This window comes from Cryptosporidium ryanae (genome assembly GCF_009792415.1).
Source record: "Cryptosporidium ryanae isolate 45019 chromosome Unknown contig_60, whole genome shotgun sequence".
Lineage (NCBI taxonomy): Eukaryota > Apicomplexa > Conoidasida > Eucoccidiorida > Cryptosporidiidae > Cryptosporidium > Cryptosporidium ryanae.
The window spans coordinates 93,658-118,075 of NW_027125495.1; the positions used below are offsets into that span (position 1 = coordinate 93,658).

The following is a 24,418-nucleotide window of genomic DNA, read 5'->3' on the forward strand; positions in this document are numbered from 1 at the left end:
TTCAAAACTCCCTTGGAATCAGGCAAACAAAGTGCAGACTTTATCCAAAAGCTGAGAATAATCAGCTGAAATTTATAATTAAGTGGCAATCTTGTGAAACAAATTAAGAAATATCTTTTTTGTTTCTAAATAAATACTTCAAAGTGAAAAGTATGTTTTTATTGTATTTAGTTTTTCCCTTTTTTTTCTCAATTACGAAGTAACTTCTCATTCAAATACCTGTATTAAATATTAGCACAAGGGCGCTATAATATTGTAGAACTTATTAAAGCTACAAGTTTAGTTGCTTATATTTATGCTTTTAATAATTGTTTCATTCAATGGTTCTTTTATTGAAGTACAGAACTCCTCCCAATTAAATTTCGCAGGATTTATAGGCAATAAACGTCTTAATTTTCTAATTCGTTTATTTTTAAATTCAATTAGCTGTTCATTTAGTTCTTGTTGAATTTTCCTTTCACAGTTGGAAATAAGTTTGGACGATTCTTTTGCAAATAATAAAGGATTCTATTATTTGGTTAATTTTTAACCTTTATGATATAAATTAGAACTTACATTTATTAGTTGATCCCTAGTATGACTTTTAGAGACAATGTTAATCTTAATATCATTCTTTGCATGCACAAAATGAGAATTTCCACCTTCTGAACAATAACAATGTATATGTACTTTTCCTAACCATAACAATTCTTCGTTTTCTTTTTCATGTGTAAACTCAAACCTCCACTCGGAATTCCAAGCCCCTGTTCTGTATTTAAAGTATAAAAAAGGTAAAAATAAAATTTTGTCATTTTAGCCTTTAAATGAACTTACTTTTTCGAAGGCAATTTTAAAGAAGCAGAAGAACGAATAACTAACAAAGTCTCATTGTTATTGTTACTTATTTTTGGAAGTAATTCAGAATCATATATTATTGTTCTCCTAATTGGAGTATTGAAATCAATTAAATCTAGACTTTCAAAATCACGATCATTTCCAACTTCATGTTTAAAGATCTCATTGTTCTTGTAATATAGAAGGTGTTTGTCTAAAAACATATTTTCAAGTTCTTTCCTGAATGATGATAATCTTGAATCCTTGATCTCGTTTAATTTCTCAATATCTATGACCTCCAATATACTTGCTTTTAAAATAAAATTTACACCCAAAAAAGGATCAATATATTTAAATAATTTTTCATCCCTACTTTTAGAATCATTTCCATCATCAATTCTTCCATATTTGCTTGCTATACTCCAAAATGTTAAATTCATATTTTGGTCTAGATTTGTTATTGGAATCAACATAGAGAACTTTTCTAAATGGTCCATCGCCAGTTCTTCAACAAAATTCTTCCCTTTTTCAAAATCACTAAACATATCCAAACATTTTTCTAACGTTCCGAAAACAGTTCCCGGTGCAGAATAATTACATATTTCACTAGATTAAGTTTCAAAATTAAAAAAAAGCTGTAGAATAAAAAATGTGTTTAATATTAAATAACTTACCGTAAAGACTTTTCTAGACTTTCTGTCATCTAAAACAAATAAACCGTAAACCCACTTTACTCTTTTGGATTCTTTTTATAGGTATATATAATTCGCGTACCACAATTACCCCGCCAATGGTTCATATTCATGCAAAATAATAAATGATTAGAACTATAACAAATCAAGATAGAATTATATAGTAAAACATATGACTCACTAAATCCTATATTATAAGTCTAATTAGAAAATTTTGGTTACTGGAGTAACTATATATATTAAGTCTGACTTCGAAATAATGTATTTAGGGTTTGGTGAAAGCAATAAAATCCTGTTATTGAGATTGAACTTAGGTGAAATCTGATTTAAATGGTTTTTCACATAATTTATGCTGTTATTCTCGTTTATTATCTGAAATCCGTTATATGAACTAAATTCTTGGAAATGTGGATTTGGAATCTCACAGTTGTCCGTAAGTGTGTGAACTACTGCAATAGTTATTATTCCGCTTATTCTAAGCATTTCTCTGAAAAGAGTGGAGAAATTACAGCCATAAAACCTTTCTGGAATTGTGATGAGTTCTAATGCTCCCCACTCGGTGTAGTCTGGGACGAAATCATCTTCTGGAGAAGAGTTACTTGAAGCAGAATAAAACCTTTGTAAATTAAAATTTGAAATATTATTTCTAATTTGATTATCAAAAGTCATTGGACTATTGAAAAAATTATACCTTTCATTATATCCCAAAAGTGGCTTTATAGAATCGGAAGTTGCCAAAATAGGATTTATCCTTATGCTCCTAAATATAACAGGTATAATCATATCTGTAGTTAATACTCTCCCTGATATGACTGTAGGACAGGTAGAAAAGTCCCATTTGCTAGATGATATCCAGGAAGTATTATCAAGTAGTGGTAGGGAGTCCTCAAATCTAATATCTGCAATTATTGCTGGAAAGAAACACGGAGGAAGGTGACCTCCTTCAAATAACCATTTTTTTGTTAGTTGAGCCAAATTTGCCGTTATTTTCCATTGCCACATGTTCCATTTTGCATCGAACAATTTCAATTCTCTATTCTTTAATTCTGATTCGTTATTTTTTATATTGTTCTTGTTCTTATTTTGCAATTTTGAAATGTAACTTGATTGATTATTGTTATTTACCCCTTTCTTCCTCAAGAGAACTATCTCTGCTTGTATTTTCATGTTAATTAGTGAATGAATTCTCCAACACGTAGTTACGACCTTTGAATCGCTATTAATTGAATTCGATGAACAAACAACTATTGAATGGGCATAAAATAACCCCGATCTTATTAAATCTTCATCGTTAGATGAATTTCCATTAATATGTATTCCGATGCACCCTGGTGGTACTATTGCTTTATTAAAATATTTATCATCATCATTTTTTGATAAAAATACTATTATAGTTGATAAAATTAATGACTGGCTTGAGATTGGAACAGTTGTTTTAAAATATCTATTATATCTATAATAGTCCCACCCTACTGGAATTGATCTATTCAATATAATTCCGTTTAAAAACTCCTGAATAGATTCTGGCCATTCACAAACCAGTAAAATAAACGTTGTACCGTGGATATATCCTTCTATCTTTGAAGGACAAAACATTTCTAGTTTTTCAATATGAGAAATTTTTGAATATTTTAATTCCCTGTGTACTGGTGATGGTGGTAAACCTCTAACTTGTATGTTTCTAAAACTTGTTGATTTTCTTATTCTAGGAGTAATTGGTGTATCTACTTTCCAGGAAGGTATTATTAGCTTATTATTAATTAATTGTGTTTTTCCCTGTAAACAAAGTTTTATGTAATTTAGTGATTGTTTTACTTGTAAATTATTTATTTGTTGGTAATTTTTTAATTTATCTTTTATCTTTTCTCTTTCATGAATAAAAGAGAATATTTTTTCTTTTGAATTCGATATTATCAACAGCTTTACATCACTATCTTTTCCTATTATAAAGTCCCCATATTTCCATTTGTTTCCAATTATATAATCTGATGGGTTTAGTATTTTTCTTCTAGTAGTACCTACTTGTAATTTTTCAGTATTTTTAAGACATATACTGGTATCACCACCATTTGTATTTGGCTTGTTCACTTTTAATTTATTTGCAAATATTCTCAATTTTTTAAAACTTAATATTTCACTAGTTCCGTTTTTGTTCGTTTCATTTCTAGTATCCTCCAATTCACTAGATTTTCCTCCGGAACTACTGTAATTTCTAGGAGTTTCACTTCTACCACAACTTTCATCATCTGATGTAATTATGAAATTAAACAAATCATTTTCAACATTATCCTCATCATAATCGTTATTCTCATACCCATCCTGGTTTATTTGAAGCTCGCTATTTGGTTCCTCTTTTACATCTACTGTTATTCCAATACAAATTATAGAATATAAATCGTATAAAAATGATGTTATTTGCAGGAATTGCATGTTATTCATGTATTCTGGTAACGGTATTTCTAGTAATTCACAAAAGGTTCCTTTTATATAGTCTTTTGTAAACAAGCTTGCCTTCGAAACGACATCTGTCAGTAAATCATTGTCTTTAGTTGTATTTACTTCAGAAAATCCGTTTAAAATTCCATTTTCTAAATCAGACATGTCTATATCAATTGTCTCTGTTTCATTAACGTCGCTAACATTATTTCCAGAGTTATTCGAGTTCTTGTAAATATTTCCGTAAAAATTGTTATTTACTTGTTGATATAATTTATTGTGTCCATATTCATCTAATATACCTTTAATCGAATAGTACACAGATTTTTCTGTTATACTGTCTTCTATTTTAATGGTATTGAATAAATTTGTCAAAAGGGTTGAAAATCCGGGGCATAGAGACGTCTTTGCCAGTAATCTTGATCTCACTTCCGCTATATAAACAGATTTATAACTGTTTTTGAACTTTGCTTGATTAATATTATTCTGAAAATCTCCATTTTTATTGTTCTTTTGTATTTTTCGCTCAAAATTTATTCTATCCCTAATTATATTTCTCATCCTGTCCATCTCATTATGGTGGTTTGTGTTTGACATCTTAGACAAGTAAAACAAATAACTGCTTATTTCTTCAGGTTTACTTGGTGCTTTTAGTATCGGATTATTGAACAAAACCGTCCTTCTGCTTGTGTTTACATCTTGAATTCCATATAAATCATAAAAGTGATCGTCTCTAAGAGCATTATCTAGCTTAAAATCTGAATCTTCACCATTGAATACAACAACAGAGTCAATAGAATAATTAGTTGAAATATCCATTTGAAATTTATCCGAATTTGATTTTCCATATTTTCTAAATAGTAGCTTTTCTGACATAAATACAGATTCATTTTGCCTTGTTCTAAATAAATATTCATAATAATCTAAACTTAAAAACTTCCTGACTGAATACCAATCCATCATGGTATTCCTTTCCAAATCAAGTAAATTTTCATAAGTTACAACTTTAGAACTTTTTTTTATTTCCATATCATTGTAATTAACATTTTTCTCATTGAAGTTATCATTTGGTGAGATATCAGTTGAATATAAGACTTGGGCATTAATTGCATCACTCCAAAAGTATATGGCAGTTATAAATCCTCTGATACTTTCGATATCTTCTTTTAGGTTTTCAAAATTTTTAATTTTTTTTACGAATAGTTGTGTGTTTAAAGAAATCTGAGAGTCTTTTACGAGTTCAGAATATTCTCTTGGATCGACTGTAGTTAGAACCATGACTATTGGTTGATATCTAATAATATTTCCTGAAGTGCCATTGAATTTTTTAATTAAATCTATATTAGAATTAAGTTGGTTGAGTTCCATTAATAAATATGAAAGATGCTTAACAGATGGTGCTCCTATTACTAATACTAATTTCGTATGAATGTGTTCTTTTTCAAATACAGTTTCATTATAAACTCCAATATTGCATGCCCCAATAGTTTCTGGAGGTATTTGAGCCAATTGAAAAAGTTTGCTTATTTGATTGGGAACATATATTATTGTGAATATAATTAGTACAATACAAATAAGTCTTGAGACGAAGTAGGTAGGTGAATAGTCTCCATATCCTACTGTAGAGATTGTAATGATTGTATAGTAAACAAAATCAAACAGATTTTTGAAGTTTTGTCTAGGGGATTCTATTATCATCATTGCTCCAGAAAAACCCAAAACAACGCAAATAATTGTCCAAATTATAGTTATGCATGTCCTCATCACCTCAGTTGACCAATAGAAGACAGTGAATATCATTTGAATAGGATTCAATAGCCTGAAAAACCTAAGAAATCCAAATACAAATAACGTTGTAATTGGCCCAGTTCCTATTAAATATTTCATTATTAACAAAAACGGTGATGTTGTTAAAACCTCAAATAGAGAGACAAACATTGATGAAGTGATAAGATGTTTTATTGCCATTATTCTATTTATACCCCTACTTAATCTTGATATTTCAAGCAAAACTTTGTAAAATAAAGTTAAATCTGCTATCCAAAGAAATGATTCGTCAAAAAGCAACAATGTTTCAATTCCACTCATTATTTTCCAAGGTTCTTCGTATGACCCTCTAGTTAGGTAACATGTATCCACTATCCATAAAAATGCCCATGCAAGATTAATTAGAAATACAGAAACTCGGACGAAATCTTTTGAGAAAAATGCATTCAAACCTCTAAGAAAATAACGATCATAAATATGCAATATTTTGCTTCTAAGTAAATCCAACTTTCGGCTATTTACAATATTTTCTTCAGGAATATTAGAGATGTATTTTAAATTAAAAACTTTGCTCATTTTAACTTGTTCTAATTCTTTTAAATTAAGAGTGATACTTCTTCTTGTACTCAAGCTATTGTTTCTCATGCTTGTTATACTCGCTATTTTATCAGATATTTTATTATTGTTTGAATTTGAAGACACAAATGAATTTACATTTGCTAATACATTTGTACTCGGATCTGCATAATTTAACAAAATTTTTGATGTCATATTACTTTGCCCATGATTGTTCTCATCATTATTACTTCCATATCTTCTTTCAGAATCTAAGGTGAATTCTATGTTGAAGTTATTAAAAAGAAGTGCGTTATTTTCCTTTTTCTCCAATTTTTCGCATCCCTCTAAATTACCAAGAAATTCTTCCAATTGTATCTTTTTCACTTCAATATCCTTTTGTAAGCTCAATTTAGCCAACCTTCTTTTTATTAACTTTCTTCTAACACCAAAAATATATCTCTTTATTCCCCTGAATGTCTCTAAAGGGTATATCAGTATCTTTATCAATATCACAAGCAGTACTGTACATAAAAAGATTCCAATAGCCAGCGCTAACGTTATTAAATATTTTGGATTATAAAACAAGAAAAAATGGCATACAATCAATGATGCTCCGTAAATTATTAGGATTGGAATAGATAACCAGGAACGGTAAAAAATCATCCTTTATTCATTAACTTTACAATATTAAATATCCTTTAACTCACAATAATATTTTTTTAATATTATTTATGTCGTTTAACATTTACATGCAAAAGGTATTTAATATTGTTGTAATTATTGGGCGCCATTTAAAGGGGCTTTGTTTAGCCACATTTTGTCCTTAGAGACTTCAAGACTGCCAAATATAATTCACAGATCAGAAGTGAAATTACCGCCAAAAGCGTGGCCTTTATAATGAGTTAATCTACATAAAGCGTCGCACAATGCAATGGATCACCAGTATGAGATGGAAGTACGCAAACAATTAAGGATATTCTCCTTTTGAAAGAACAAACCAACTAAACAAATGTTTTGAAACATCATAGTGTTCAAGTAAGATAAACAGTGCAGTTGTGACTCGGATGTATTAAAACGAGCAGAAATAGAACTAAATGTCAATGTCCAGATCATCGGTTTTGAATATCTAGAGTAAAACTAAAAACTGTTGATTAAAAAGAAGATACATCAGTTTTAAATATTTGTAATTACTATCTGTGACAAGGTAAAAATACTAAAATCTCACATAAAGATGAAAACTACTATGGAGCATTTCTCCATTCATCTGCTGCAGAACCACCCCAATTTCCTGTAACACCATTCCAGTCGTTGGCAGCAGCAGCACTATCTACAGCAGTTCCTTCGATATCTAATCCCATTCCATCGTTGATCTCCATATCTCCAGCAACGGCAGAGTTGTCGTACTCTTCTGGGTCTCTCCAGAAGAACACATCGACCATGATGTCCCACTTGTCTGTCTTGCCACGTAGGAAGTTGACTTCGCGAGCTAATAAATAGTAAATCAATGCAATTGACTCCTTACCTTTGTTGTTGCATGGTATTGCGATATCAACGTATTGTAGGGGAGAATCAGTATCGCATAGTGCGATTACTGGAATATTTGCATAGGAACTTTCAATAACAGCCTGAGAGTCCACACGTGGATCTGTAACAATCAATAGGCGTGGCTCCATGAACTTCTGAGTAATTTGGTTAGTCAGTGTACCTGGAGTAAAACGACCAACCATTGCATGAGCACCAGTATGCTGAGAAAACTTCAATGCTGGTCTTGAACCATATGGTCTTTGAGAAACAACGACCACATCTGCCATGTTGTCAATGGTAGCAATTATTCTTGCTGCTATTTGAATTTTCTCCCATGTCTTAGCAAGATTTATTAAGAATATTCCTTCATGAGTTCTTTTATAAACATATGGAACCATCTTGTCTTCTACATTCTTTGTTCCTATATGAGTCTTGCATACGATCATCTTTGCGATGTCTTCTAATTTACGTGTTTCTGCTGGTGGCATCCTTAAAAGAGCTATTATCTAAACTTCCTGTTATAACACTATATACAATCCAAAATTGTAAAAACCGTTGAGCAACGACTGATTTTCGTATTTTTTCAAAAATTTATACGCCTCCAACAAAACTTTTATTATTTTCTTATTTACAAGTACCGCAAGACAATTTTGTCCGTCTCCGTCTCCATTTCTAATTATTGACGTCTCGAGAAAATGGCGCTACCTCCTATTAAAAGATTTAGTTATCAATATGTAGGTTTATTCAACATTTATGGAATGATTTTATTCTTTATGGTTTATTTCCTTTATATTTGTTTTATGAATAATGTCATAGCTGAAAATACATGCATGAATATCTAAGCTTTTACCTTATTGTTTTTTTAGTAATTCATAAGGTTGCTTTCTTATTATTAAAAATAAATAACGTCAATTTGATAAGATAAACTTTTCCTTTTAATTATTTTTCACACTAGAGCTAGAGTTCAGGAGAGACGTCTCTTTTTGGTTTTTATAGATACTATATTTATGCGGACTTAACAGTATTTGTTTAATTTGCTTTCCACCCAGATTTACCATGTAGACTAAATAGAATTAGGATCTTGTACATTGAGCTTATTTTGACCTTTGGTTATTGCTGCACAATATGCACACTCAGTTAACAGTTGAGTTTGTGCTTTGCTGCATATGGACTAAAATTTAGGTTGGTGGCCTTGCCACTCACAAAGAAAAAAGCATGTAATGATTAGCTGTTACATATATCTACAAGAGCTGAAAGTGGAAAGTTATTAAAAGAAAGACTGCAAAATTATTTTGTAAATGCGAGACCGATTTAACATTTCATATAAAAAAATAATGGCGAACTAGTATAGAGAAATTCAAAGTGAATAATGCTCCTGTCTCTAAATTATGTAAAAATGAAAAAACCCTCTCCAAAATAGGTCATTAGAATAGATACATTTATTGGTAAACATTGAAAATCAAAATTAAAAATGTTGACCAAGTCGGGCATACTGATGTAAATAAAACATTAAAGATATAAAAAAACAATAACAATATTTTTCAAATTCAAATAATTAGAAGGCGCTTGAAAGAACTAATAAATAAACATTTAAAAAACATGTATATAAAAAAATTGATTCAATGACAACACAAATTACTGAAATTTATTTAGAAAGCAAGTCAAAACTAAATTTTAAGTTTAATGGGATATTTTTTGAATTAATTTTTGTTTAAATGTTAGTTACACTCAAAAGTAAAACTATTTTATCTATTGGCACGACTTTTTTAGTATACAAATATTTTGAGAATTCATTCATGAATGAATTGTTGGTTTCTGACAGGGAAGAGAAATACATTTCAGATTATAAGAAGGTAATTTTCTAATTATTAAATATTCTAGTTGATATTGACTTCTGTGAATTCAATAGATATTTCTTCTTAAGTCTTTGTTCGGAAGAACAAGTCAAGATGTATAGGTAAACTATTTAATATGAATATACCTATTGGAATTAGGAGAATACTTTATGGGTTTATAATTAACAACTATCTAGCTGAAAATTCTGGAATTAGGACATCGGTACAAGGGAAAATTGATTATTTTGAGAAAAGATTTACAAAACCACTCGAATCTTATAATTCCATTGGTGAGTTATTCACAAGGGCTATTAAACCCTCAGAAATTAAAATACACGAAATAGATGATTATAAATCTAGTTCTTCTCCATGTGAGGGTAAAATAATTGAATTTGGAAGAATATTATCAAACAAATGCATACAGTTGAAAGGTTCTACATTTTTAATTTCTGAACTTCTACAAGAAAACTTTGAATCATTGATTGAAAATTCAAATTTGTACTATTCAATTATATACTTAAGTCCCAAAGATTACCACAGGTTCCACACTCCAAGTAAAATAAAAATAAATTTAATTAGACATGTTTCCGGAGAATGTTTTCCAGTATTTAAAGGTATTGCATCTAGACTAAACAACTTATTTTCTCTAAATGAGAGAGTTGTAATTAACTCGAATTGGGAATATGGAAAAATGTATATTGTTGCTGTGGCTGCTCACGGGGTATCTGACATAAAATTGTCTTGTATCCCAAAATTAAAAACTAATGAGAATAGCGTTAAGCCCAATTACTTAATAAACAGAACAACGAAACAGGTAACTAAAGAGTACACCAACTTTTGTGGTCAAAAAAACAAAGGAATATACGAAAAAGGTGAAGAAATAGGGCTATTTAGTCTCGGTAGTACTATCATTGTCATATTTCAAGCCCCAGAAACATTTAAATTTACAGTTAATAAGGGTGAAAAGTTCAATTAGGATCCTCACTAGGAAAGGTTTAGAATTTATTCAAAAATGAATTAAAGAATCAAAGGTATAGTAATTTAAATATTATTTATATAATAACAAAAACTAATTAAAATGTACATAAACTTATTCAGTATTTTACCTTTTTCTCAGGAGAATCACTCTCGTTTCTGTTTCCAGATGATTTCCTTTTATTTCCAACAAAATCAGAAGATGAGTCATATGATCCAATTGCTTGGGCTTTAACAGGACTATATGAAGGAGTTTGTGGTTTTCTATTACTTCCAGCTGCAGAAAGACGTCCAGAATTCAATTGATTACTTAACTCTTCCAACCTTCTTTCAACGTATTCCTTATTGCTAATTGCAACTGTGGGCTCACTCTTATCATTCAAAGCGTCAACACGTACACATAAAGATAACTTTGCTGCCAATATTCTGCTAATTTTGCCTTTTAACTTTGGTGCAGATTGTCCTACAACTGCCGCATGATATATAAGACCATATTTTGGGGTGCTCTTCTTCGTTTTTAGAGCTCTAAACAATGCTTTTTCAGCTCCAAGAATCTGCACAGTACTTGAAGGATGTTTGGCCAAATTCATCAAACTTCCTGCATGGGAAATTAAACGCGCACCTATTAATTCTCCAACCATATATGTAAGATTCGGAGCAATAGTTGACATTCTAGTTTTTAAATAAGTAGACAAGGATTCTCTGTAATTTGAAAGTTCTAGAACTCTGTCACACAATTCTAAAATATTTTTTAAATCTTCCTCAGTTATATCCGTACCCATTGAAATTTCTGCTGCTTGTTTAATTTCTGCTTCAATTTCACTTGGAATATTACAAGGAGGTACCTGTAAATTTGACTCCCTAGTATTATGTCTAAATCCTATGACCTTAATACAATTAGCATACACATCCTTGTCTGATATTATTTTACCAAGCTCGGGAAAGTGCCATCCATACCATTCTCTAAGCCTCATAGCATAATTATTTAATTCACGGTCTAGGTCATCTAATAATGCTACAGCCTGAATAATCATGGTATCTATCTTCTCAGGACTGAATTTTAATTTAAATCTTCCCAAGGAGTGAGATAATGACAGTGCCATTGTTTTCATATCTTTCTCAGTTATTCCTGTAAGTAAATCTGTCACCTGATTTCTAATACCCCTAATTATTTCCTGTGTTTTTGGATTATAAACAACATCTATATCATATTTTTGTTTAATGAGACCACCTAAAACCTTATCTGCAACTGCCAAAGACTCAACAGCAGGATTTGTTATATTTTTCTTAATAAATTTTGATAGACCTTTGCTTAATTTTGATTCAACTAAAGCTGTTGTTTCTGCAAGTGCAGATTTTGTGTCCTTAAATCTTAAAAAAGACTCAAGAGATATCGACTCATTGACTTTATCAGGGCTTTGAAAGTAATCTGCTATTTCATCAGTCTCCATACTAAGTATTTTTGAGTTTGTCACTCTGAACAAGCCATACCCTGCCGGTGTTTCTAGAAGTACCAACATTTTCTAAATTAAAAATAAAAACTCAATAAACTTGTATTCGCCTATATAATTTTAAGTCAGTAATATATTAGAGGTAGTCTAGTTAACTTTCTTATCTATTCAAGTTTCTTTTTTTCCTTTAGATCCTCTTTAAACTCCTTGTCCTCCCAAGTACCAACCTGTCATATAATGACGAGCAATTACGTGTCTCGGGGCGCCATATTTATTTTTTATATTAGCGGTATTGTTTATGCTCTGTAAATTTCTACAAAGCATGCCTTTTAAAATGAAAAAAAAAACTTAAAATAAATATTTAATGTTTTAATTAAGCAATTATTATATAATATTATAATGTTATCTTAAATGTTTAATTTTTTAATTCTTTTTTCTTACTTTATAATATAATTTACCCTTGATTTTATATTAATTCGTTCTTAAAAGTGTAAATTTTGTAGTTATTAAGATACTTCTAGGTTCTTTTTTCTTTTTTTTTTGAAAAAATTTCCTCCTTTCTTTATTTAATCTACATTGTTGATATATAAACTTCAACATAAATTTCAACTATTATCTATATATTTGTCGTCAATCTGCTTTTTATTCTTGTTATTTTTTATTCTCCTAAGTAATTCAACAAAAACGCTATCATTTCCGTATCCATTCCCCAATACTCGTTGTGGATCATGAAACAAGTATGATGGTATATAACTTTTTGGTTGTATACGATGTAATACCTTATTCCCATTTATAGATGTATTTTTACCATTAGATTTTTGAATAGAGTTAATATCCTCACTGTTTGAAAATAGTAAATCATTTCCTATTGAATTTCCAATATTCAGCTTAGAACCCTTTCTTTCAAATTCAATACTTTCTTTTAGATTCATATCTAAATCTTTATTATTGTTATTCATCGATGATTTTTCTTTAAGTTGTGATACATATGTCTTTCTTCTGTGTTTTACCCAAACCAAACTCATTGTAGAACTTACACTTGATAATACTTCCTCAGTTAACAATCCTGCCTTTTTAGTATTTGGAGCGCATCTATATTGATACAAATTAGGTTCAAAGTAGAACAGATCATTTAATTGATTCTTATGTTTTTCAGGTATTTGTAATATATCCAAATCTTTACAACTTTCTGGTAAACATGTTATTTTTTTATCTATTTTATCTTTTTGTTTCTTTTTAACTGTTTTAAGGCCTACCCAGTTACTTGTTTTATCATCATTTAATGCCTCACCTGATTTTATAGATATGTTTTGCGATTTTCCTTCTTCAGTTTTATTTAATAATAATATTTCAAAGCCGTATAATTCGCTATCATCTGTTATAACAGCAACTGAATTTACAGTACAGGCTACTTGTGTCAATATTTTATTTTCCCATATACTGTGTCTAATTATTGTAGGACATTTTATTGCTTTGTTAGAAATAGTTGACGTATTCTGGGATTTTAAATTCAGTTTGCTATATCCTATAGTTTTAAATGAAGATGTATTTCCACCAGTTTTTTCATAAACCTTAAAATTTCCCCATATATACATCACATTAACACCGTCTTCTATTGTTGCACACACGAAATCCAAGCCTGCACTTATTGATGATATTGTTATTTTATTACCTGATATTAATGCGTATAAACTTCTTCTTCTAACCTGTTTTTTTAGTTCTTCCGAATATTCTAATTTTAGTAAGTCAACAGTTGGTAGTTGTAGCACTGTTGGTTTTAACACGTGCCCCTTTACATTCATACCTATTTGTCCTTTATCATTTCTACCCCAAATAAATAGGTGGTTTGTGCATACCATATTAAAGCCATTACCACATAGAATATGCCTAATTCCACCATTTTTATTTGATTTTAAATTTTGATAATTACTATTTGTTCCATTATTTTCATTATTACTCATGTTATTATTTAAACTTTCTATTGTTGGTAATTCTACAATAAATGGCTCATAAAAATTTGAAATTTTTGAAGTCATGTCATAATCCTCTAAATGCCCATATAGAGATTTAAATCTATGATCTTCTAAACATAAATGCGTTCCTGCACCCCACATGAATACTGTTCCATTTTGTGTGACAACGCCGCAATGTCTTGCACCTGCAGATGCCATGTAAACTTGTTCTTCTTTGAGTGGTTCTATTATTTTTGGGCTTGGTATGTATGTATAATTATGGCCGTGACCACATTGACCATAAGTATTATCACCCCAAGTAAATAGTTTACCATCAAATGTTATTGCCATTGAATAATCAGAACCACATCCAACCCATCTTATTCTCTTTGTATAATCAATTTGTTTAATTAAATAGCGCATCAGTTTACCTGTATTCCCACTTTTTACATATCTATATTCATAATCAATAAATTTAACTGGCTCCTTAATTTTTGATGACACCAAATCCAATATAGGCAAACCCAATTGACCTTGGTCATTAACACCCCAAGAGTATACATGGTTTCTATATTCGAAATTTAATAATTTTCCTGACGTTTGACCTAATAATGCACCACCATTGTTCGCTGCATTTTTTGAATGTTTATTTGACTCGTAATCTTGGTCGAATGAATCCAAGTCTATTGCATCATCCCCTTGTCCCGATAATATACGCTCTGCTAACAAAACTAATGTATGTCTTTGACCTAATGAAAATTGAAGTATTTTTAAAGGCGGAAATTGTTTTGTTGGTGCTATCTCAAAAATTCCACTACATAATCTCCTACATAAAGTCACAAACCCTCTTCCCCATGTACTTGGATAAAAATCACCAACATCCTTGATTATGTTTAGGTCAATTGGGTTCAAAAATACTGTATTGCTTTCAACTATTTTTGCTAATGGTTGGAATAATCCTTGCATACTTAATAACGGATATCTCATCATATCAAACTGTTTCATTTCTCTTATTAATAGATTATTCATTTCTACTGATTTTTTAATTGGATCCTTTGGTACCTTTCTTTGAATATGAAAGTTGTTGATTGTTTTCAATAATGAATCACCAGAAGAAGATTTTTTTCTCAATATGTAATTAAATCTCCACCATTGTTGTAATAATGTTATTGATTTTATTGCCTTATAGTATCTGTAAACTTCCAAACAAGTATATGCTCTACATTGAATTACTTGAGCGGAATAACATAATTTAGTATATTGTCTCCTACACAAAGCCATACGAAATACTCTTTGTATTACTATTGCCTTGTTTACTACTTCTCTATGTGCTCTTATTTGTTCCCTAAATACATGACTCCTTCTTAATGTACCCCTATATTCAATATGTTTTGTTATTCCAATCCTTATTATTGACTTTCTTTTCAATGATAATAGACATCTCTTTAACATAAATAACTTACATGTCTTTTTTCTGACTAACCAACCCCTAAATACTGCTTGGATTTTTACTGCTTTATAATTTGGGGTTTTTGTAAATGCTAATTTTTCAACTAAAGATGCTTGAGATTTTAACGTTCTCCATGCTGACTGAATTACTTCTATTGAAAACTCTCTAAATTCATTATAACGGTACAATACAACCCTTCTGCGTACCATTTCTCCTCTCCACCAGGCTTGAATTGAAGTTGCTGCGCAATTGCGAAAAAATCTACGTTCATCTTCACGTTGTTGAGCTAGTTCTTCTAATTTGTCAAATATTGTAGAAGTTTTAACCCACGGTATTGCTAAATGTAATAAAAGTGCTAATCCGCATATTAATTGGCGAAATGGTAAGATTTTTTTCCATATTAATGACACTGATCTCATTCTTATCAAAGATTGTATTCTTACGCTCATCATACGCAAGTTTGTAACAAAAAGTCTCGGCTTTAAAGTTCTCCAAGCATTTTGAAGAACAATTGTTGCAGGTAAAATCTTTTTTAAGTATTCCTCCCTTCTTCTTTCAAGAACTAAAATCATTTTATTTCGAATAAACAAATTTTGCCTTCCTATTAAATATTCAACTTCAGGGACTTCTAAACCATGTAATAGTGTCCTTACTGAATCTCCAACATTATCTTGTGACATTAGTTTTTCTAATATACCTTTTTTGTGGATTCTAGGAATATATATTTCACTAAATTTGATTAAAAATACTTTCAGTGGAATTTTAACTGTGAAACCATATTGCTGAAGTAGAACTTGAGAAGATATATTATACATTGATAAATCTTTTATTATTTTGTCTTCACATATTTCTTCTTGTGTATCTCTATCATCATAAAAACTACTGGCACAAATAGTGAAAAACATATTTGAGTTTTTCAAGCTTTTGTTTAATAAAGAAGATGTTTTTACTGCTATTTGTGACATTGATGGAGAGCCAGGTATTGCACTTGTTCTCATCCAAGATAAATCAACAAAATCTTCAACTCTATTCCAAAACAACTCGAAATGTACAATATCAGGTTCTTCATCAATTAATATTTTTGTTTTTTTCTTTTGATTGGTCGTTTTGTTACTCTGTTTATCAAATTTATACTTCTCATCAGTTTCCAATAATTTAGTCCAAAATATACGAATAAGAGTATTTTTTGACTTTTTTAGAAGTTCTTCAACTTTTGTAGGAACTTGATTTAAACAATCTTCTTCTGCCATACCAAAAATATTGTATCTACATTTTCCAAATGAATGATTAATTGCGATTTCAGTTTGTGAATACTCTGGGAGATCTATAACATCATTTTCTTCAATCATTACACTGGAATTTAACACAAAATCTTCATCATTCAACTCTAGATCGTCAATAACATTCAAAAACAAATCTACTCCTTTTGAGTCTGCACGATTTATTTGTTTTGCCTTTATTTTTCTATATTTTCTTATCCTATCCGAACAATAATTATGATGAGATTTACATATTTCATTCCTTCTTTTTTGTAATAAATCAAATGGATAATGTGTAAACATAGACTCGCCACGTATCAAGTAATCCTCATTAACTATCAAAGTTTCATTGTTCGGATAAGTTTCCAATAATTTAGAATAAATTGGTCTAGAAGGCTCTAAATCAATTCTTCCAAACTCATCACATGGCGTTGCCCTGTGAAAAGAAGACAATTCTCCACTGTCTTTTTTTATTTCAGAAATAAAGTCTTCTACTCTTTTTTGCCTTTTTGAAGTTATCCTTAATAAACTTAATATTCCTTTTTCTTTTTCGTCAATTACACTGATAATCTTACCCATATCAGGATAATTCAATGGAAACAATTCTAAACCTTCTGATTCAAGATTACTCTTTTCAGATTGAAACACCTTATCAACGTAATTTGTTTTTATCATTTCCTCCGAGTAATTTTGTAATAAGTTTGAAAGGGAATACCCCTGGTCATTAAAACCTGGACCATGTATAATGATATAAGATTCATAATTAGACACAGATAACTCTAATGGACGGAGATTTTCATTAAAAATACTGGATATCCAATCAATAAGTCTACAATAAATAGAAACTCCTAATTGTATGTATTCAAAAGACGTTTTCATAGTTTGCTCCAATTCGCCCATTTCTAAGCCTAACAATTTTGATATCAGAGGTATAAAAACAACTTTTGCATCTATTATATCACTTTCTTTTGAATTTAACAGTAAAGATGTGTATGCGTCAATTATAACTACACTCATAACTATTTTAAAAAACTCCACTTTCTGAATGTCGTTTAACCCAAGTGAGTTTAGCGATCCAATCGACATTTTAAACCCTCTCAAGTGATCTATGTAATTTATATCCAGTTTAGGAGATAATTGAGCTAAATAAATCATTATTTCTGATTTAGTCAGTTTCATTGATTGTATTAATGAATTATTCTTGTCCAAAATCATACCGTGAGCTAATTGATAAAAAATGGAAAAAAATCCTTCATTCTCTCTTAAAAAGCAGGTCAAAGGTGTCACATTTAAGGACCACAGATATATATGTAATCCCAAGAAGCATCCTTCTCTAGCAATAAATATTCTCCATATTTGTCCAGAGTAGCTTCTCCCATAATTATAGAATTTGCCTCCTCCCTCCATTGATTCACCTGGTGTTTGGGTTAAGCTCCTTATTAAATGAACGCATGATCCCAATTTTTCTGAAATAACGTAAGAACTCTTTAAATGTTTGTATAAACTAAGATTTCTTGCCAAAAAACGAATTAACATATGTAAATTGAAACATTTACCTGTGTTTTTATTACCCATGATAATTATTACCTGGTCCAAGTGCTTTTCACTCCAGCTTATTAGAGACCTCCTGGCGATTGTAAAAATGTGTGGCTCAAATTTGGTTTTCATCTCTGTCCAGTATCTTTGTATTTCTAAACTATTATATGACTCCATTAACCTCGGAATTCTTTCTGCTCTTGGAAGAATGAAAATTAGGACATTTCCACTAAATGTATAGCAAAGGCCAACTGAACATCTTTCACCAAGCACATGAGAGATACCATGAGGAGTGCATACATCCATTAAAGATAAATCAGGGCTATTTACTGGTTTGTCTATAATCAAACCAATTTTATCCTTCGAATAGCTTTTTATCTTTACAACATTTTGTGTTTTATTTGATTTAAATTCAACCATAACATTTTCACCAAGATTTGCATCTCTCAGATATCCCCTTTGAAAATCAATATTTTCTCCTTTCTTATTGTGAACCCAAACTGGTATTCCAAATGGTATTATTGACTCTCTCTGCTCTTTTGAAATGATATTTTTTTTAGATATCAATGTTTCATTATTAACATTATTTTGAAGTTTATTTTCATCCATTTTATATTAATTTGTAAAAGTTATAAAGTGACTTATATTTTTTATCAGTTATTTATTTCTTTTACTTTTTTTTAGATTATGTCAAAGCTATTATAAAATCTGCACTATTTCTATATTGGCGCTGTCCACTTACATGCAAGTCACCACAGGACAATGTTGCCCGCCAGTAAGCAATAATGGGGAGATGCTGACAAAAAAAATTAAGAATCTGAATAAATATTTATCTTAATGAATTTCTATTCAAGGATATGTTGTTTTCTAAACTAACTAATAGCATATTGATAATATTTATATGTTTTTGGTATTGCTCTTGCAAAGTGCTTGATTCCAGATCCCCATCTGGCGGAATAACAGTAAATGGGTATGCACAGAAACCTGGAATATTTTACTTTTTATATGAAGAAATACGTTGGAGAGACCACGATCTTCCATTTTATAATATGATTATGAGTGTTATTGCCAATTCTTTTATCAATCTAGTTAATAATATCGATAAAGGAGAAGAGGGCTTGCTACTGCATTACAGCAAAGAAATTGGAGCCCTAGCGAAGAAAGGTGAACTAATTAATTCGGTATATAAGAGCTTTTTAACAGTTAAAGGTTCTGACAATGAATTAAAGATATATGAAGAACACTTAAAACCTATGTGCGCAAATTACAGGGCAGATATGTCTAAAAGCCCAGTTATTTCAGTTGTATCTCATTCAATTTCAAAAATAAATGCATATAACTATCACATAAAATTTATTCCAAACGAAGTTTTGGACCCAGTGATGAAAAAATTTTCAATTGAAGTAATAAAATTTTTATGGCCTCTGGAGTTTTCGGAAATGTCAAATGGTTTCATTATAATGATAGATAAGTTAGAAAAGCTTTGTGATAATATAGCTCATTATTTGGTTGAGTCATGCAGTGAATACATGCAACAAGCAAGAAAATATCTAATTGAGATGATTAAAAACCAGGAAAACTACTTAAAATATGTGAAGGAGGGCACTGACCTTTTGGGGTTTTCAATAGAAACTAGAAGTCTAAGGGAGGAAATACTTTCCTTTACTCCGTATCAAATTGTAATTCGGAAAATAGATCCAATCAAGGCAGACGCACTTGGGATTCCAATGTTTGTTGGATCAAATCATTTTATGTTGGATGAAGTCATGGTTGGATTTTACGAAATTCTGCGAAAAAAGGCAGTAAACTAGAATACTTATAAATGCAAATAAACTACTGTCTTTAACTATTATCAATTATATAAATTGGAAGCACTTGCCTCATGTCTTTAATAGGGTAGATTCCAAGTTCATTATTATAATCTGTTTCAATGGCTACTAAACAAATGAGAAACCTTGCGATATTTTTTAATTTATTTGTAGCATTCCATCCACAAAAGTCATAATTCTGTTTGACCTCTATAGGGTACTGTCCAAATGTATTAGCTAATAGTATTTCTGGTTCTCCCATGAAAAAAAGAAGCTTCAGTTTCAGAAGAGAATTTACATTATTTGGTGAGTACCTGACAAAATTGATAAACCTTCTTCTTGCAAAGTAACAATACATTTTGCCAACCCGTTTAATATATAATGAATTACTTGAGTTATGGAACTCAGTATTTACTGATATAAGTTCTTTGAGTGCATCGATTTCTCCAAAAGTACAATAATAAGAATCAAAAGAACTCTCGTAATCATGTATTCCGCGCGGTGGGAACATTGCCATAGAAATAATCTTTGATTCTAGTCTCTTATAATGTTTCATATAAATATGTTCACTTTCACTGTTATTTGTAATAACACTTAAATGACAAATTCGATCACTGCAGTCCTGAACTATATCTTCCAATTTTTCTATTTTCCTTTCTATATTTTCAACAATTTCTCTGGTTTCCAAGTCAAAATGATTTACAAGAGTTCTTCCTGGTGAAACATAATGATTTTGTTTCCAAATAGGCTCTCTGGATATTGAATCATTATTTATTTTAGGCAAGTATGTCTGACTATTCATATCTTCATCATCTTTTTTTGCGACAATTTTAGAATTCTTTAAGCCTGTTAATAAATTTTCATTACTTTTCATTGAATTGGAACAATTATTGCCATAGTTAAATTCGTTTCTATCTGGTATAGAAACGTTTCTGGAAGGATCTTTCATATTAAATCCAACTGAGTGTCTATATTTCTCGATCATTTTGTTGACAAAAGAATTATCGTAACTTATCGAACTTTCTGAGCATATTTCCGAGTTTATTTCTGTGAAATAATTATTCCTTGAATCAGAAAAGTAATTTTCTAAATATTCGTGCGCTTTGTCTTTTCTGGATCTATAAGCATTATGAAATCCCACACTTTGAGTCATAATTGGGTTGTTTTTTGACATATATGACAAATTGCTGTTTAAAGATCTCTGATATTTATCTCTATAATAAGATCTCACAAATTTATGCAGGTTTAAAAGCTTTCTTTTGCATTTTGAAATGGTGAAGTCAACACTCAAAGAACTAGGAATAGCTGCAGAGTCAAATTCCTGGACCATTTCTAGTAAGTCCAAACATTGATGCTTTACATCTACTTCAATTATTTAAAACCTTGATATAAATAAAATTAGACATAGTGGTATTACTTAATGTGCAGAACAATAAAATTTCCACATTTAATACAAAAAAAATCCTTGTAAATTTTTTAACTTTTTTGTGTGGAATTTCAAATAAAAAATGAATAATTAAGAACATGTTTAAACTATGTATTTAGATACATTCATAATTATTACTAATAAAAATATTGTTTAATTATAAAAATCGATTTCAAGAAGCACTAATTCCTTTTTATTTATAGTTTATTTTAGTTTAGTTTTTGTATTAAATAAAACATCCTCTTATTCAGCTTTTAAATTTTGTTCACTTTCTACCTTCCACAAATTTGTTAACGACTTCTTTCTCTGTTTGATCATGTATGAATACATAAATATTGAGCCAGGAATATATAAAAGTAAAATAAATATATACACAAACGCCAAATTCACCTCAAAATTCAAAGAATTGGGCATTTCAGATGGAAAATGCCTCAACTTTTTATATGGAACATCCATTGAACTTGAATTTTTATATATGTCAGATATAAAATGTGAACAAATTACAACCTCTCCAATTATTCCTATAGGGTATAAAATGGCAAAACCGCTATATCTAAGCCACTTTAGAAAAAGAGGCATTCTTATTGATGGTAATATAAGGGAAAGTTGTCCGACAACGTAGTATGGATATCTTATCAATTCAGATATACACCAGGATATAATCATTATATAAGAGTAAACTGTCGTTACTTGTTTTGAATTAAGTGGAGACAAGTAGAATACTATCCACACAATATGAAGTCTTGAAGAAACCTGTATCAACGTTGGAAATGTTCGCGACTTAACCAAACCGACCAATGAATTTAAAATATCTAAAGCTGCAAAACTCTGAGAGAATCTAAGTATAATCATATGTGTGGGTGGCAATTCTGAGTCATATTTACCTTTGCAAAGTCCACTGATTGTGTATATTAATGTGAGCAGCCACAAAAAAGTAGAAATTACACCGTAGGTAATCAAATATATGTTCCTTTGCTTGCAACACTGCATTAATAATAAACTAATATCACACTCACTGAAACACAAAGTAAGTATGAATGTTTAATAAGTTCTTAATTTATTAATTTACTCTTCCAGTATTGAATAATTACAAAAATAGTATTCGACACCAGCTGTTGTTGGCGCGTAACTTCGTTTCATTTAAATGTTTCAAAGATAGTGGGAATTGAAGAATTGAATAGAGAGGAAGAGTTTGAGGAATTTCCGGACATTCACGATGTTTTATTACAATATAATGACTTATACTTTTATGGCTCTCTTGGATCTGTTGTAATCAAATGGAGTAAAAGAATGACCCTTTGTGCTGGTAGATGTACATACGAACCAGGTGGGAGGTGTGTAGTTAGTCTCTCAGAACCAATTCTCAAATACAGAACAGTAAAAGAGTTACGTGAAACAATACTTCATGAACTTATACATGCATATCTCTTCGTTACTTTAAATAACCGAGATCGGACATCTCACGGACCAGAGTTTTGCTACCACATGAACAGGATAAATGCTTTAACTGGTTTAAACATTACAATATATCACAGTTTTCATGAAGAAGTGAATTATTATAGAAAATACGTTTGGCGTTGCAATGGCGTATGCAGGAACAAACCACCACACTATGGTTTCATCAGACGTTCAGTTAATAGAGAGCCGAATAGGAACGATTTTTGGTGGGCCCAGCACAAGAGTACATGTGGTGGAAAATTTATCAAACAAAAAGTAAGAAGTGGAGCTGAAGAAAACGTAGATACAGAACCTGCTGGAATCAGAGATTGCTTAGATTTAGAATCTAAGGATGATGTTTTAGAGATCATTGAGATAGGAGACTAGTTTATAACTTAGAGAAGGTAAAGATATTAAACATATAAATACAGTGTTTCTTTTATTTTGTATTCACATTGCTTTAATTTAAACTTTAAAGAAATGTTATCTGGGGCCGCTTGTAATTCATAGAATAATAATTGCGCGATTTATAGAGGGGTAGGCAATTCCATAAATACAATTTATTTACATAATCTCTTTGTTCTTATTTTAAATCAAATTTACTGTTGTATAGAATGTCTAGGTCATCTCAATCACTCCATGATCGCCACATTACTATCTTCTCTCCAGAAGGAAAACTTTACCAGATAGAGTATACCTTTAGAGCAGTTAAAAACTCAAATATTACTGCAATTGCAATCAAGGGTGATGATTCAGTTTGCATCGTTTGTGAGAAAAAGGTTCCAAACCAACAAGGGCAACAAGATAAACTATTGGATCAATCATATGTTACTTCGTTATACAGAGTTAGGAAGCATATCGGTGCAGTAATGTTGGGATTAACACCGGATTGTAAATCTCTAATCACAAAGTAAGTTGATATAAAAATTAATTTCAATTAAATTAAATTTCAAAACAATTCGATATAGATGTCGTGAAATTGCAGGAAAGTATGCATTTGATAATGGTGTTGAAATTCCAGTTTCATATTTGTCACATAAGATTGCTGATGTAAACCAACTATATACACAACACGCATCCATGAGATTGCTAGGAGCATCTGGAATGTTTATTTCTATAGACGATGAAGATGGCCCTTCTATCTTCAAAATTGATCCTGCAGGATACTTCGCATCTTACAGAGCATGTGCAGTAGGTACCAAGGAGAGAGAGGGTAACAACGCTTTGGAAAAGGTGGTTAAAAATGAATCTTTAAAGACTCAAGAAGAAGTTGTTTCTGCAGGAATAAGTTGTCTAAAGACTTTTCTTGGGGTCGAATTTAAGGCAGAAGATATTGAAGTTGGGGTTGTCACAAAAGATAATCCGGAATTCAGACTTTTGACTGTCAATGAAATTGATAACTATTTAACTATCATTGCAGAAAGAGATTAGATTAATTATTTCAGACACTTAATTAGGCTAATCAGGCGTATTTAATAAAAATTTCCTAGTGTTAACTC

General features: G+C 30.4%; 11 protein-coding genes across 11 annotated transcripts; 4 read left to right on the forward strand and 7 right to left on the reverse strand.

The window, feature by feature from the left end:
* Positions 1-279: 279 nt before the first annotated feature.
* FG386_003031 (uncharacterized protein) lies at positions 280-1,516 on the reverse strand (the record flags this gene model as incomplete). The annotated part of the gene is made up of 4 exons (XM_067342259.1): positions 280-507; positions 556-748; positions 814-1,419; positions 1,488-1,516. The coding sequence occupies 4 exons, from the start codon at positions 1,514-1,516 to the stop codon at positions 280-282; spliced, it is 1,056 nt and encodes a 351-aa protein (XP_067198920.1).
* Positions 1,517-1,709: 193 nt separating this feature from the next.
* On the reverse strand, positions 1,710-6,929 carry FG386_003032 (ion transport protein; the record flags this gene model as incomplete). The annotated part of the gene is made up of 1 exon (XM_067342260.1): positions 1,710-6,929. One exon carries the CDS (start codon positions 6,927-6,929, stop codon positions 1,710-1,712), a length of 5,220 nt encoding a protein of 1,739 aa, XP_067198921.1.
* A 578-nt stretch (positions 6,930-7,507) lies between these two features.
* FG386_003033 (ribosomal protein S2) lies at positions 7,508-8,278 on the reverse strand (the record flags this gene model as incomplete). The annotated part of the gene is made up of 1 exon (XM_067342261.1): positions 7,508-8,278. One exon carries the CDS (start codon positions 8,276-8,278, stop codon positions 7,508-7,510), a length of 771 nt encoding a protein of 256 aa, XP_067198922.1.
* A 1,483-nt stretch (positions 8,279-9,761) lies between these two features.
* On the forward strand, positions 9,762-10,601 carry FG386_003034 (uncharacterized protein; the record flags this gene model as incomplete). The annotated part of the gene is made up of 1 exon (XM_067342262.1): positions 9,762-10,601. The coding sequence occupies one exon, from the start codon at positions 9,762-9,764 to the stop codon at positions 10,599-10,601; it is 840 nt and encodes a 279-aa protein (XP_067198923.1).
* Positions 10,602-10,719: 118 nt separating this feature from the next.
* On the reverse strand, positions 10,720-12,120 carry FG386_003035 (nucleolar protein NOP5/NOP58-like pre-mRNA splicinig factor prp31; the record flags this gene model as incomplete). The annotated part of the gene is made up of 1 exon (XM_067342263.1): positions 10,720-12,120. One exon carries the CDS (start codon positions 12,118-12,120, stop codon positions 10,720-10,722), a length of 1,401 nt encoding a protein of 466 aa, XP_067198924.1.
* A 536-nt stretch (positions 12,121-12,656) lies between these two features.
* On the reverse strand, positions 12,657-18,857 carry FG386_003036 (myosin fused to 3 IQ motifs (that interact with calmodulin) and Rcc1 domain; the record flags this gene model as incomplete). The annotated part of the gene is made up of 1 exon (XM_067342264.1): positions 12,657-18,857. The coding sequence occupies one exon, from the start codon at positions 18,855-18,857 to the stop codon at positions 12,657-12,659; it is 6,201 nt and encodes a 2,066-aa protein (XP_067198925.1).
* A 248-nt stretch (positions 18,858-19,105) lies between these two features.
* On the forward strand, positions 19,106-20,059 carry FG386_003037 (uncharacterized protein; the record flags this gene model as incomplete). The annotated part of the gene is made up of 1 exon (XM_067342265.1): positions 19,106-20,059. One exon carries the CDS (start codon positions 19,106-19,108, stop codon positions 20,057-20,059), a length of 954 nt encoding a protein of 317 aa, XP_067198926.1.
* Positions 20,060-20,090: 31 nt separating this feature from the next.
* FG386_003039 (uncharacterized protein) lies at positions 20,091-21,386 on the reverse strand (the record flags this gene model as incomplete). The annotated part of the gene is made up of 1 exon (XM_067342267.1): positions 20,091-21,386. The coding sequence occupies one exon, from the start codon at positions 21,384-21,386 to the stop codon at positions 20,091-20,093; it is 1,296 nt and encodes a 431-aa protein (XP_067198928.1).
* Positions 21,387-21,725: 339 nt separating this feature from the next.
* Positions 21,726-22,472, reverse strand: FG386_003040 (uncharacterized protein; the record flags this gene model as incomplete). Its single annotated transcript, XM_067342268.1, has 1 exon — positions 21,726-22,472. The coding sequence occupies one exon, from the start codon at positions 22,470-22,472 to the stop codon at positions 21,726-21,728; it is 747 nt and encodes a 248-aa protein (XP_067198929.1).
* Positions 22,473-22,515: 43 nt separating this feature from the next.
* FG386_003041 (uncharacterized protein) lies at positions 22,516-23,306 on the forward strand (the record flags this gene model as incomplete). The annotated part of the gene is made up of 2 exons (XM_067342269.1): positions 22,516-22,521; positions 22,638-23,306. 2 exons carry the CDS (start codon positions 22,516-22,518, stop codon positions 23,304-23,306), a joined length of 675 nt encoding a protein of 224 aa, XP_067198930.1.
* A 227-nt stretch (positions 23,307-23,533) lies between these two features.
* FG386_003042 (uncharacterized protein) lies at positions 23,534-24,350 on the forward strand (the record flags this gene model as incomplete). The annotated part of the gene is made up of 2 exons (XM_067342270.1): positions 23,534-23,829; positions 23,888-24,350. The coding sequence occupies 2 exons, from the start codon at positions 23,534-23,536 to the stop codon at positions 24,348-24,350; spliced, it is 759 nt and encodes a 252-aa protein (XP_067198931.1).
* Positions 24,351-24,418: the final 68 nt, after the last annotated feature.